Source organism: Mobula birostris, chromosome 8, assembly GCF_030028105.1.
Source record: "Mobula birostris isolate sMobBir1 chromosome 8, sMobBir1.hap1, whole genome shotgun sequence".
NCBI classification, from domain to species: Eukaryota; Metazoa; Chordata; class Chondrichthyes; order Myliobatiformes; family Myliobatidae; genus Mobula; species Mobula birostris.
This window is the reverse complement of record NC_092377.1, coordinates 141,263,987-141,277,929: the sequence shown is the minus strand read 5'-3', so window position 1 is coordinate 141,277,929 and position 13,943 is coordinate 141,263,987. Positions and strand designations below refer to the sequence as shown.

General features: G+C 41.2%; 1 protein-coding gene across 1 annotated transcript in view; it reads right to left on the bottom strand.

Moving 5' to 3' along the window:
- LOC140202071 (scavenger receptor cysteine-rich type 1 protein M130-like) overlaps positions 1-13,514 on the bottom strand; it is a 31,953-nt gene extending 18,439 nt beyond the window's left edge. The window contains exons 1-2 of the mRNA XM_072266931.1: positions 13,220-13,514; positions 4,019-4,324 (exon numbers count right to left, since the gene is read on the bottom strand). Coding sequence (XP_072123032.1) covers positions 4,019-4,324; positions 13,220-13,514 — 601 coding nt within the window. The remainder of the gene's footprint in view (positions 1-4,018; positions 4,325-13,219) is intronic.
- Between the last annotated feature and the right edge of the window lie 429 nt (positions 13,515-13,943).

Here is a 13,943-nt window from a genome sequence, read left to right as displayed (position 1 = left end):
TGTTAAATCCTGTTTTCGTCGATGAAAATGTATCAGTAGAAGTTTTATCTGAATGTTGTGTATATTTTTATGTCTGTTATTCCTCTTCCACCTTTTATTCCAGGTTGTGTTAATCTCCATGCGTTCGAGTGTGCATAGGTTTGTTTTTCCAATATTCGACATCTTCGTCCTTATTTTTCATTGTAAATTTTCCAGAACAGTTTTGTATCAAGATACTATGGTAAAAGAACACAAATATATAGGTGTAGCAAAAGTGTTTATTGCCTTTGATATATATTTACTGTTGAGCTCTGTTTTAAAGATTTTCTTAAGCTTTGAACTAAATTATATCGATCGTTCTCACCTTTATGGAACTGTGATCTGTTTTACTAGTTCTATCGCACCTTACTTTGCGTTCAGTGTTCTGTACCTATATCGCCCAAAGTTCATGTTAATCTTTTCAGAAAATAGATCTACTTTTGAATGAATTGTTTTAGCTTTACTCATGAAAGAGCGTATAGCCTATTTAGCATATAATTTCAAATCGTCCATGTAGAAGTATGTATATTATCACTTTCTTTTTCTCAGCTAACATGGTAAAACCTGCGTTTCGGGCATAGCTGGGATCTTTTGGACTATTCTGGTGTTGTTTCATAATTTAACCTTCTGAAGGTTCGTTTAGATATTGTTGTGTAGGTCGAATTGTTTAATGTTATTGTGTCATTACTTTGGGATAATAACACTCGTAGATATTATTACTGGGACAATGTATACCTTGGTCATGTTGCATAGTATTTCCATTTCCTCTTCTAATTCAGCATATTTCTGGTGATTTTCCTTCACTGAGTTTTATATGCTGTGTGTGGTTGGAATGACAACATCGATTAACTGAGTATTTTCTTGCTTGCTGATCCTGAATTTTTATAGTCGGCTGGTCATTATAGATTATGCTCTCTGTAATGATGGGCTTGTTGTAATATAATTTGCTGTAACACAGGATCAGGTTTGTAATTATAGTAATTTACGGTCTATTTATGAGTTTGCATATTAAGTTATGATTTGATGACTTTGGTGAATGATGTTTGCCACTTGATTATGCCTGAATAAATAATCAGATTGTTAAGCTGCAGCAGGATCCTGTTATGTGTTGGATTGTTTCTGTTTTCTCTTGCCACGTTCTGCATTGACCGTCTTGAATTTGTTGGTGTTTTATTATGTATTTCTGATTTATTTGTGTGTGTGTGTGTGTGTGTGTGTGTGTGTGTTAACCACCTGGTCCTCTGTTGCCACAGTGAAACCATCTGTTTCTAGGAAGAGGTCTCCAACTCGGAGAGCTCTTCTCAACTCGGATCAGGGTTCAACACTTCATTGTCGATGTTAGCCTGCTCAGAATTATTGCGATACTGCACGGACTGGGCCTTTTCGGCCCCTCGATGTCACCGACCAGTGTGTTTGTTACCCTGGATTTCTGGCATCTGTAGATTTTCTCTTATTCGCGATCTGTTCCTAGCCTAATCATTGACCAATTCACGATGATCAATGAACCGACAAACCGGTGTATGTTTGGGCTGTGGGAGCAAACGAGAGCACCCGGAGGAAACCCATGCGGTCAGGGAGAGCACTTACATACTCCTTTCCGGTTGCGGCAGGGATTGAACAATAGTCGCCTGTACTGTAAATAATTATGCTACCCTTTACGCTACTATGCTGACAGGATCCCGGGGGTGTATTCCATGGACAGTAATGTTCTTCTATTCGATAACTGTAGCTTCTACAGTGATAATTTTCTTTCATTTTTCTGGGATGTGCTTGCACTTCAGTCTAGTCGCGTGTGCTTCTTATCGCAATTGCATATGCTTGCATAGAGTGCTGAATCTTGTTTACATTGATAAAAATATATCTTTAGAAACTTTATCTGACTTGTGTATTTTTTATGTCTAATATTCGTCTTCCTCCTTCTATCGTGGGTAGTGTCAATCGGAATGTGTCGTATCGTACTGTCTGTATCACTGGGTTGTAATGGTGTCATATATGTACTTTGGTAATAAAATGAATAAGATCTTTGAACTTTGAACGTTCAGGTTCATGTAATCTCCAAGCCTTTAATAGTTCTCTTAACTTCCATCTCTGTAACCATGATTGTGGTCAGTGACGGTGAAGGTGGTTCTCAGGAATTTACTACTGCAATACTCCACATGACAATGATTATCAATCTTAGAACGAATTAGAATCTGAAATAAATTTAATTGCATTCCCTGCCGCAGCATTGATAAAGGGCAACGGGTTTTCCTATTAAATCGCATTCTCTCAAAATTGTCATGAAGTCTTCTGGTTTCTGTCTGTTGATGGCGATTTATCAGACTTTTGGGTAACCAATTTTCTTCCAACTATTATTTTGTTATTTCATTTTGTCATTATTACCTGATCTCATTTCAATAATGTTCTTTGAAGATATTTGGCTTCTGTTTCCTGCTACAATTTCCAAAGCAAAGCAATGTTTCAACATATTTCTAATTTTCTGATTTTGTTTTCCAGTTGTGGTTTTTTCTGTCATTTATATTAGTGCTGCAGGATTAACATTCTTTTCCCACAAATCAATCGAATCACAGCAGACTTTTGCACATTTACCATCATGTATTTTACTTGTATCCATTTCTATACATTTCCATACAGTAATATCGTACACCATCTAGCCTGAAGATAATAGTAGCTGATTTGAATTGGTTGGCCTTATCTCTTCAGTCGTCCAACCATGCTTCTTTTTTTAGCAGCCCAATCTCCTGTGATTCATGGCAAATGGTAGGGCATTGAAGAACGCTGTAGGACAGAGGGATCTAGGAATAATGGTGCATAGTTCCCTGAAGGTGGAATCGCATGTGGATAGGGTGGTGAACAAAGCTTTTGGTATGCTGGCCTTTATAAATCATAGCACTGAGTACAGGAGTTGGGATGTAATGTTGAAATTGTACAAGGCATTGGAAAGGCCAAATTTGGAGTATTGTGTACAGTTCTGGTCATGGAATTATAGGAAAGATGTCAATAAAATTGAGAGAATACAGAGGAGATTTACTAGAATGTTGCCTGGGTTTCATCTCCTAAGTTGCAGAGAAAGGTTGAACAAGTTGGGCCTTTATTCTTTGGAGCGTAGAAGGTTTACGGGGGACTTGATAGCGGTGTTTAAAATTATGAGTGGGATAGATAGAGTTGACGTGGATAGGCTTTTTCCATTGTCAGTGGGGGAAATTCAAACAAGAGGACATGAGTTGAGAGTTAAAGGGCAAAAGTTTGGGGGTAAAATGAGGGGGAACTTCTTTACTCAGAGAGTGGTAGCTGTCTGGAACAAGCTTCCAGCAGAAGTGGTTGAGGCAAGTTCGATGTTGTCATTTAAATTTAAATTGGATAGATACATGGACAGGAAACAAATGGAGGGTTATGGGCTGAGTGCAGGTCGGTGGCACTAGGTGAGAGTAAGAGTTCGGCACGGACTAGAAGGGCCGAGATGGCCTGTTTCCCTGTTGTAATTGTTATAGGGTTATATGGTTATATGATTCAGGAAAATCTGTTTTTCGAGGCCGAACAAATTTGTTAATGTACCAACTCTTATTGACCCTCCTGTTCGACTGTTTGAGGAGCTTAATGTTCTTTCTTTCTTACTTCTCTTATAATACTTGTACATCTGTGCACCTGTTATGCTACAGTGATACAGGAATTTCCTTTGGGATCAGTAAAGTATCTATCTATATATTTACTGTCTGTCGAATTTAAGAGCATATTCATCAGGTTTAGATGAATGATTCTTGTTTTAGCCCATCGAAGTTTCCAAATAGAGGCATTTTTCAATTCCTCCTTCAGTCCCCCACATTAAAATCAATCATTAATGCTGACCAATACGAAATTCTTAAGGCTCCGCACCCCCAAAATGTCGGTTAATATTGCTGCACTATTAAGCCCTTAACAGGAAGAACTGTTGAGAACTGACTATTGATTTCCAAGTGCCATCAAAGTTTACCATTGATTTACTCTGAATCCTAGTACTCACCGGAACAGATCAGAATGAGATCATTCATGTGGTTGCAATTATGCCTAGTTGAAGAAACTGGACAGTCCGAAAGGGTCGATTCATTGCCCTGACATTCAACACTCTGTGACTGTTCATTTCCCTCTTCAATACGGGTTCCACTCAACACAGAAACAGCAACTCCGCATTGAAGCTGACTGCACACAACATTGGCATCTTCCATATCCCAGTGCGGGACACAAGCCCTTTCCCAGGTTTTACCAAACAGCACCTCCAGTCCTCCCGAACATTCGTCAGATCCAGACACCAATCTTGGAGCTCTGTGATCTGGAAAAAAAATGTAATGCGCAGTTATCATAATGACTATTTGATTTCAGATAATTTTACGTTCCGAAATCGTCGGGATTCAAATTTGGTCACAGACAGTTAGCATGTTTTCCCTCCTCCCTCGTGCACCCTACTTACTGAGTGCTGGTGGATTCATTGTGGCACCAGACCGAACAGTTTTCCCTCACATATTGCAAGTTAATGCTGCATGTGCTCAACGCACTCTCTGCAGTCCGGATCGAGAATATTCTGCAATGCGATTTAAACGATTTCTGTATCACAAGTGCATGCTGTCGGTTTGTCCTGTCAACAACTTCACTGATTTTCACATCAGGATATCAGTACTTCTCAGAAAGCATCCTTTCTCTGTTTCCACATTAATTGAAACTAGACAGTGATATTAAAAAAAAAAGCTATTTTACGTTCTCTCATGCACCCTGCTACCGATCTGCTGGAGTCTCTGCAAAAATCAATATGCGTATTTCTGATTAGCCTTCAATTAAGCCATGTCCGACGTTCAAACCGCTCTGTAATAGTATGACGAAAATACACCTTGTGTTTGTTGCACTAAGTTTGCTCAAATTCACCATAGTTTTACTTGCTTTACAAGCATTTATTTTCCCCTCAGTCCTATGATTCAGTATATCTGCAAGATCGAGTGCAATTTTGAGCTGCACTCGGGTTGAATTAATAGTTTGGGGAATTATTGATGACGGAACGTATGTCCGAAGTTACCTGCAACGCCATTCTCTGTTCCCTTCATCTTCCCTGATTGCTGAAGTATTAGAGTTTAGAGCATAGACACAAGTTTTTCAAGCGTTCTTCAATGTGTCCAGCGAGAATCCTATCTGCGCTTACCCATTTGTATGCTCTTGCTCCCTATTCCACTGAACATTTCTTTATCAGGCTCCTTTCTGTTTGCCTTTCAAATGATTTCACAACTGCTATAAGCTAACCTCTCAGCCGTCCTCAGTAAAAATATTCCCACCTTGACCACTGATTCTTATATCTCAAGCAGTACGGTCCTGTCAAAATCCACCTGACTCTTCTCTGCACCCTCTCCAGCTTAAGACCGTCTTTCCAGTAGCGTGAAGATCAGCACTGCACACAACACTAAAACTGCATTCGGACCGACATCGCGCACATCGGTAACCAGACGACCCACAAATTTGTTCAAATCCCCGGCCGATGAAGGAAGGTACGCCAGATGGTTTCTACACAAGCCGGTTTGTGTTGTTACTTTTAGTGAATCAAACACTTGCGCTTTGGCCCTCTCTGTTCAAATAACAACCCTCAACATCTACCGATTTACTATGTATGTCCTGCGCTGGTTTAAATACTAAAAAAATACACATCTTCGCGCCCATCTGAGTTATTTTTCAACTACCAGTCCCGTGCAGACTTTTCCATTTGATCCAGATCCTTATGTACAGATGGACAACTTTCTTATCAATTCACCATCCATGCACTTCTTTGTCATTCCACCTGGATTGTCATCCATGTCTGTAATATACTGTATACAACAGGCACAAGGTAAACACAGTACTCCGTTCTCAAAATGGAATGGATAACCGTCTGTCACTACCCTCTCCGTCCTATGACCAGTAAGAGTTTATATCCAAATGGCTACCTCACTCTTTCACCTCTTGGACCAACCTGCCATGCAAAGACATATGTACGGTCCATGGAGAAAATATTTACCGCCTTGTACTCGTCAATCGACTTGATTAACTTTTCCAGAAGAAAATAAAAACTCAAAAAATTTATGGCACACAGTTTTCCCCAGACAAAGCCCATCTGGTTATCGCAAGTGCACAGTTATCGTGTTAGAATCATTTTCTTGAAACGTATATATCGCTGGTGTAAGGACCATCAGTTTCTTGCTTTATCCCTGCGTCCTTTCTACTAAGCAGACATTACTAAGCAGCCTGAAATCTTCCGCTGCCTCACACATGACCGACAAATATACACAAATATTTGCCATTTTCCCACGTTACCGACAACGAGTAAGGATAGTGTTCAAAAGCTTAAGAAACATGTCTTTAACAGCGAAGCAGATCGGGGTGGGGGGAAATCATCATCCTGGGCAGGGACGCGGGTTATGAATGCAGTAAAGCAGATATGCCGTTGGATTCCAACTTTGAAGAACAGAGCTCACCTGAAGAGGATCTGAACATTGGAACATTATAGATGTCCTTCACTCTCTGTCAGGGTAACTTTATCCTCATATCCATTTTAACTTAAATGCTTACTTTTCTGTTCTTGATTAAAATGTGAAAATCTAACCATCCTTCCCTCACATTTTTCTACACTTCTATCAGGTCATATTTCGTCCATGTTCATTTTGTGGTAAACGAAGTTAGCCTCTCCATTCTTTCCCCATAAATAAAATCCTCTATTTCAAGCAAAATTCTTGTTCATCTCCTCTGCTCCTCCATTATAAAATGGCTGCAGAACTGCAGTTAGTATTCCTGCAAGCGAGGCCTAACCAGTGTCTTATACTGATTTATCACGATGACACAACTCTTTTGGACTTTATTTTTACTTCCGATGCCAAATATGATATATGATCTCTGAATCCCTCCATCCTCGCGTGCTGCCACTTTATCGAACTATGAAGCTATAAACCGCAACTTCTTTGTATTTATCAGAATTTTTCAACATTCCTTCTAGCCCTCCTCCTTACTATCTGTCATGTCCGTACTTGCTACACTAAGCTGCATCCTCTAGTATTTATGGAGATGGATCTGCCAATGTTCAATTTCATCTTTCAGCGTCTCCAGCTTAAGATAATATCATTTTAGCTATCCATATATTTCGAACATCGACTTTCTTAAAACCGTTGTGAACGAGTATCTGCCAACGAGAACATACTGTACATAGCGGAATCAAAAACTGTGGATGAGCCAGGAGATTCGTAAACTACTGAGGGCTAGATTACTGGCATTTAAGTCTAGTAACCCAGGACTATACAGGAAGGCCAGGTTCAACTTACGCAGGTCAATTCCATACATTGCCTCTTCATGCTTCTTGGGTCGCTTGGACAATACAAATATTTATATCAGAATGCGGTTTATTGACCTCAGTTCAAGCATTTCAAGCTTTCTGGTGGAAAGCTCCAAGCCTGTGCGGAGCTTGATCCTTGACTTCCTCTCTGGAAGATCGCAGTCTGGGCTGACCGGAAATACCATCTCCACCTCGCTGATTATCAAAACCGGCGCACCTCAAGGATGTGTGCTTCGCCCACTACTCTACTCTCTCTACACCCATGACTGAGTTGCTAGGCACAGCTTAAATCCCAACTATAAATTCGCTGACGGCTCAACAATTGTTGGCAGAATTTTGGATGGTGTCGACAAGGCGTACAGGAGCGAGATATATAAGGCAGTTGATTGGTGTCGCAACTACAAACTTGCACTGAACGTCAGGATCAAAGAATTGATTGTGACCTTCAGAAAGTTTAAGACGAGGGGATACACACCAATCCAAACAGAGGAATCAGAAATGCAAAGAGTTTGCAATTTCAAGTTCCTAGTGTCAACATCTCCCTCGGCCCAATGCATCGATGCAGTTACAAAGAAGACATGACGGAGAATGTATTTTATTTGAGCTTGAAGAAATTTAGTATGACACCGAAGCCACTCGCAAATTTCTACAGTTGTGTCGTGGGTAGCATTATAACTGGCCGCATTGCAGTCTTGGAGGGTGGTTACAGCGCAGGATTTAAAGAAGCTGCAAACAGTTGTGAACTCAGTTAGCTTCATCATGGGCACTAGTCTCCGTAGCATCCACGACATTTTCAAGAAACGGTGTCCCAAAAAGGCGGCCTCTATCATTAAGGGCCCCCATCATCCAGAATATGACCACTTCTCATTGCTACCAACAATAAGGAGGTGTAGGAGACTGAAGGCACACACTCACCGATTCAGGATGAGCTTTCTCCCCTCTGCCATCATATTTTGGAATGGCTATTGGACACTGCCTTACTATATTTTTTTACAACACACTTTTGTTTTAACTATGTTATATGCATATATTTGCTTGAATTCATATTTTTATTATAATGTATCACAATGTTCTGCCGCTGCAAGAAAACGACAACAGATGTCACCACATTCACCGGTGATATTAAATTTGATTCTGATTCTGATTCTGATTCCTTAACTCTGTAATGATACTACACACATTCATATCGAGGTCGTTGATATGTATATAAATATAGGACTCTGTGCTACGCCATTTGTCACAGATTGTCAATGGGAGAAGCATTCAATTTTCCATTATGGTCTGTTTCCTATCGTGCGGCGCATTATCGATCCAATTGGCCAATTCGCGTTGGAACCCATGTGTCTGCCTGTTCCAAAAATATACATTGAGGAGTCTTGTGAAAAACAGTACGAAAGTTTACTGTTCTGCCTTCTTTAACACTCCACTACCTCCTCAAATACTCAAGCTAGTGAGACAAGATTGCCCAACATAAATCCACGTTGAAAATCGCTAATCACAAGGTGCCTTTCCAACTGTCTTCCTTGGTGCATGCAAGTCCCGGCCTTTGCGGGCGTTGACAAACTGCAGGGATGAGCCAGACCATGGTTGCCCACAAAACTCAATGGCTTTAACGATTTTAGTAAAATCATATTTCATATTTAAACACTGTTAACATGAATTAAGTGCGGGTTAATTAACATTCAAGATACATTAATAATTTGGTTGACCTAGAGAAAGGATCTGGCAAGTGTACATTAAGACGGGCTGTTTTCTGGCAAATGTGTACTTGGAAAGTAGGAGGCCTTCACAGTTGAAGTTTTGAGATTACAAGGCTTCTATTGCCTGTTAGGATAAACAGCAATTATAACAGGTTGGGGAAACCTTTGTTTTCGAGTGATATTGAGGCTCTGCTTAAGGGAAAAAAGAGGTTCCTAACAGGTATAGGCAGTTCGGAACAAATGAAGTACTTATGGAGTGCAAGATATGCAAAAGAACGCTTCAGAAAGAAATCATGAGAGCTAAAATATGGCATGAGATTGCCATTGCAGACAATATGAAGGAGAATACAAAGGGATTCTAGAACAAATAAAAATAGCACGGGACAAAAGTTGGTCCTTTGAAAGACCGGAACGGTAATCCATGCATGGAGCCAAACGAGATGGGGGGGGGGGGTCTTAAATAGATTTTTTTTGCATGTATATTCACTCAAGAGACGCATACAGATTGTATAGAAGTGAGGTAAAGCAGTATCGAGATCGTGGACACGTTACAGAGAAGAGGTGTTTGCTGTCTTGCGGCGATTCAGAGTGGATAATCCCCAGGGATTGACAAGGTGTACCCTGCGACACCGTGGGAAGCAAGTGAAGAAACTGCAGTACTGTAGCAGGATACTTAAATCCTTTTCAGAGGCAGCCGAGGTTCTGGAGAGTGGAAGACCTCTAATGCTGTTCCACCTTTTAATAAGTGCTCTGAAAATAAACCAGGAAATTATAGGCCGACGAGTTTCACATCCGAAGTGGGAACGATATTGGAAGGCACTCTAAAGGACTGGATATATGAATATTTCAATAGACAGGGGCTGATTAGGGATAATCATGTCTAATCGGATATCAGAGGGGAAGAAGCTCTTCCTGAATCGTTGACTGTGCGCCTTCAGGCTTCCATGCCTCCATCCTGATAGCAGCAATGAGGACAAGACATCTCCTGTGTTGAGTACCCGAGGTATATTCTAGAAAATATTGGCACCCAGGAACGGTAGGGCAGTTAGGAGTGCTGTCGAACTAAACGATCTGGGACCTACCTACCTACAGGAAAGACGTAAATAAGGTTGACTGAGTACAGAGATATTTGCAAAGACGTTGTCGGAACTGGAGGATCTCAGTGATAAGGAAAGGTCAGATAGTTGAGGAGTTCATTCCTAGGAATGTAGAAATTTGTGGGGAGATTTAACAGAGGTATAAAACATTATGAGCGGTACACAGAGCATAAATGCAAGCATGATTTTTCCACTGAGCTTATGTGGGACTACAACTAGATGTCATGGGTGAAAGGTGAAAAGTTTCAGGAGCATATAAGGGGGCTGCATCACCTAGGAGGTCGTGTGAGTGTGAAGCGAGCTGTGAGCGAAAGTGGTGCAAGTGGGTGTGATTTCAACTTTTAATATGTTTAGATATGTACATGGTAGATAGGGGCATGGAGGGCTATGATCTTTGTCCAGGTAGTTGGGAGTATGCAGCTAAAATGGTTCGGCACGGAATCGAAGGACTTGTTGCTGTTCTGTACTATTCTATAACTCTTTGTCTCTGAATGTTAAGCCTGTCGGATATAAAATTTGAGAAAAGAGTTCCCTGTCAATCACGAAGAAACCCATCTGAACTCACTGCCCAGTTCAACTCAAAATGTACGCAAGATCGAGCAGATGTTTCTCTGTAACACTGGATTTCTCGCATGGCCCATGTTTCAAAGAAAAGTGTTCACAGCCTGAGGTTTCGATATTGCTATTTTCACAACTTGACGTACCTCTCCCCTTTGGATAACCTATTCGTCCTCAAAGCGAAAGCTTCTTTCAAGACAGCGGCGTGGTTTACGCTGCAAGTTCCACGAAACCGACTTACCAAAATTGTACGAGCCCTTAACTTTGTTCGGATATTAATCACACTTCGTCATTTTGGAGAACTGGTTTTCATTTGGTAGGATGTGAAACGCAAACTAAAACACTGCAAATTGCAGACGTGTGAACCAAACAGAAGTACGCTAGAAGCAGACAGAAGGTCAGGAAACATCTGTGGAGAGAATGTCTCAGGGCGAAGGCTCTTCCTTAGAACCGAGAAGAAAAACCGTGTTAGTTACAGAGATAGGGAGGAAGAAAGCTGGCCTGAAATCATATGTGTATTTGCTGTTGGAATATATATGGAATTTAACGTCGGAGGGAAGACGGGTTACCGTAAATGTGAGGTTATTGACATTTGCAGACTTTATTTCTTCCTTCTATGAAACATTATGGAACAAGTAGACCACAATCAGATTACAGAGATGGCATTGTCTCTATATCTCGAAAGCAGATAAATTTCACTGATGCTTTTTACAATGATCACATTTGGCTTAATTTCCTGCGCAGGTAATGCAAGGCTTAAATATTAATCAAGTGGGAGCTCATACCTGGTGCAGTGGACACGTGTCAGGAATACAAGTGAAGCTCGTGTCATCTCGCCTCGACATTCTGAGATTTTACATCACATCATCTGTAACTTATCAGTCAAACATGAACTGGAGGAGTCCGACAAATGCTACGGCGATGACACTTGTGCAATCTTTATTTACGAGGCAGCAAAGGTGTCATTTGATTCTCCCCAATATCACGTTATTATTGATGAGTCAAAACATGGGAAGTTCAGGAAATGCTAACATGGATCAGCTCCCATAATACTCAACTTATTTGAGATGATTCAGAACAAGGTAACTCGTCTGAGTCCATTTGCAAAATCTTAAACATCCTTGCTACCACCATGTGCATTAATTTTCTCCATTGCCGATATATAACATTATTCAGTGACGACCAAGTGCATTGCACCTAATTTAACTGGTATTGGAAGCACAGTCATTGACCTCACAAATAAAAGTACCACGAGGAAATTGATTCACAAGACGCGCAGATCAGCCATTAGCTCTCATGCTACCTTAACAGTTTTATGTCAGGAAACAATGACACCCACCCAGTGTCATGCCAACATAAAAATAAACGCAGATGCAATAAATCTGATCTTAAACCAAAATCTCTGGAAATATATGTCAGGTTAGGCAGCATTTGTAAGAAAGGAGCAGAAGTCACTGTGTTGCTTATTTTTATCTGAGACCTAATGTTGCATCAGGAACTACATAGGCGTACAGTGTGTAAATCCTGAGGGAATACACACACAGCTTTCTTCCATAGTCAAACAACTCCATGACTGTATCGTTGCAAATGCTGAAAAACGGAACAACTAAAGAGAAACTCCGGAAGACCTCAGCGGAATGTGCTTTTTTTTTTTGTAGAAGAATTCTCTCTGGTTCAGATTTGGATTTGTGTCTATCCTGACAATCATTTAGTCTTGCACCGCAGATAGTGCTTTTCCGCTTAGCTCTTCCAAAAATTGTGTTAAGTGTCGAGTACTATGTACGAAATGTAGGTGCTTTATTAATATCGGTGTATAAGTTCGGTAACAAAAGTTGCGATCGCAACATGACGGGAATAATTTCGACACAACACAGAATTAGTTTCACATCACTGGCGACCGGCAGTCGGTCCGCATTATTTTACCGTCGGGACATCAGGAAGTCATCAATCGGTCGGAACCATAGAGCCATAAAACCATAGAACACTACAGCACAGAAAGCAGGCCATTCGACCATTCTAGTCTGTGCCGAAACATTATTCCGCTAGTCCCATTGACCTGCATCCAGTCCATAACACTCCAGACCTCTCCCATCCATATATCTATCCAATTTATTCTTAAAACTTGAGTGAGCCTATATTCACCACGTCAGATGGCAGCTCGTTCCACACTCCCACCACTCTCCGAGTGAAGAAGTTCCCCCTAATGTTCCCCCTAAATCTTTCCCCTTTCATCCTAAAGCCATGTCCTCTCGTATTTATCTCTCCAAATCTAAGTGGAAAGAGCCTATTCACATTTACACTGTCTATACCCCTCACAATTTTGTAAACCTCTATCAAATCTCCCCTCATTCTTCTACGCTCCAAGGAATAAAGTCATGATCTGTTCAATCTTTCTTTGTAACCCAACTCCTGAAGACCCGGCAACATTCTAGTAAATCTTCTCTGCAATCTTTCTATCTTACTGATATCCTTCTTATGGTTAGGTGATCATAACTGCACACAATAATCCAGGGGGAAAGAATGTCTGATTTTACCTGAGCAGATGACACCAGCATCCGCCGTGTGTGGAAGCGGATAATGACCCCAAGGTTGAGATTTACACTCCTGCAGAGCTGCTTCGCTCCCTTTGCACTCAATCTCCCAGGTCACAATAGGTCCGGAACCTGCGCCAAAGTGTGAATAAGGCGGGACATCCAGCGCTTCGCTGCAGTTCAGCTCCCGGCACACCACAGCCGCGTCCTTCAGGTCCCATTTAAGTCCAACCACAGTCCCCCAGAATTCCTTATAGTAAACCTCCAGTCTTCCGGCGCATCGACTGCTTCCATTCATCAACCTCAACTTCACGCTTTCTGGAAAATATGAGTAAATGAAAGATCAGTCTTTAACATTAGATAAAGATAGCAGCTAGTCTGTCCTCAGCAGACTGCCCACCCACCCCAACCATTTAATCTCCGCAGGTGCCGTGTGTTCATCCGGAGAACTGGAAGTCATCCAGTCGTTCCGGGAAACAAGATATCTCCCAGAAATTAAAACAGCGGAGCTGCTGGTTCGTTTTCACTTTTCGGGGAACGAGGAGATGGCTGTTAGACTGCTCGGGTCATTGTCTCGCTGCACTCAGCCCTCATCAATTCAGGGATAAAACCCAAACTTGGTTGGACGTGGGGAGACACACCTGGAACTGGAGGTCAATGGAGAAAGAGTCCAAATTACTTAACGTGATTTCAATCACACCACTCAAAGACAGAATGAACTGTCGGA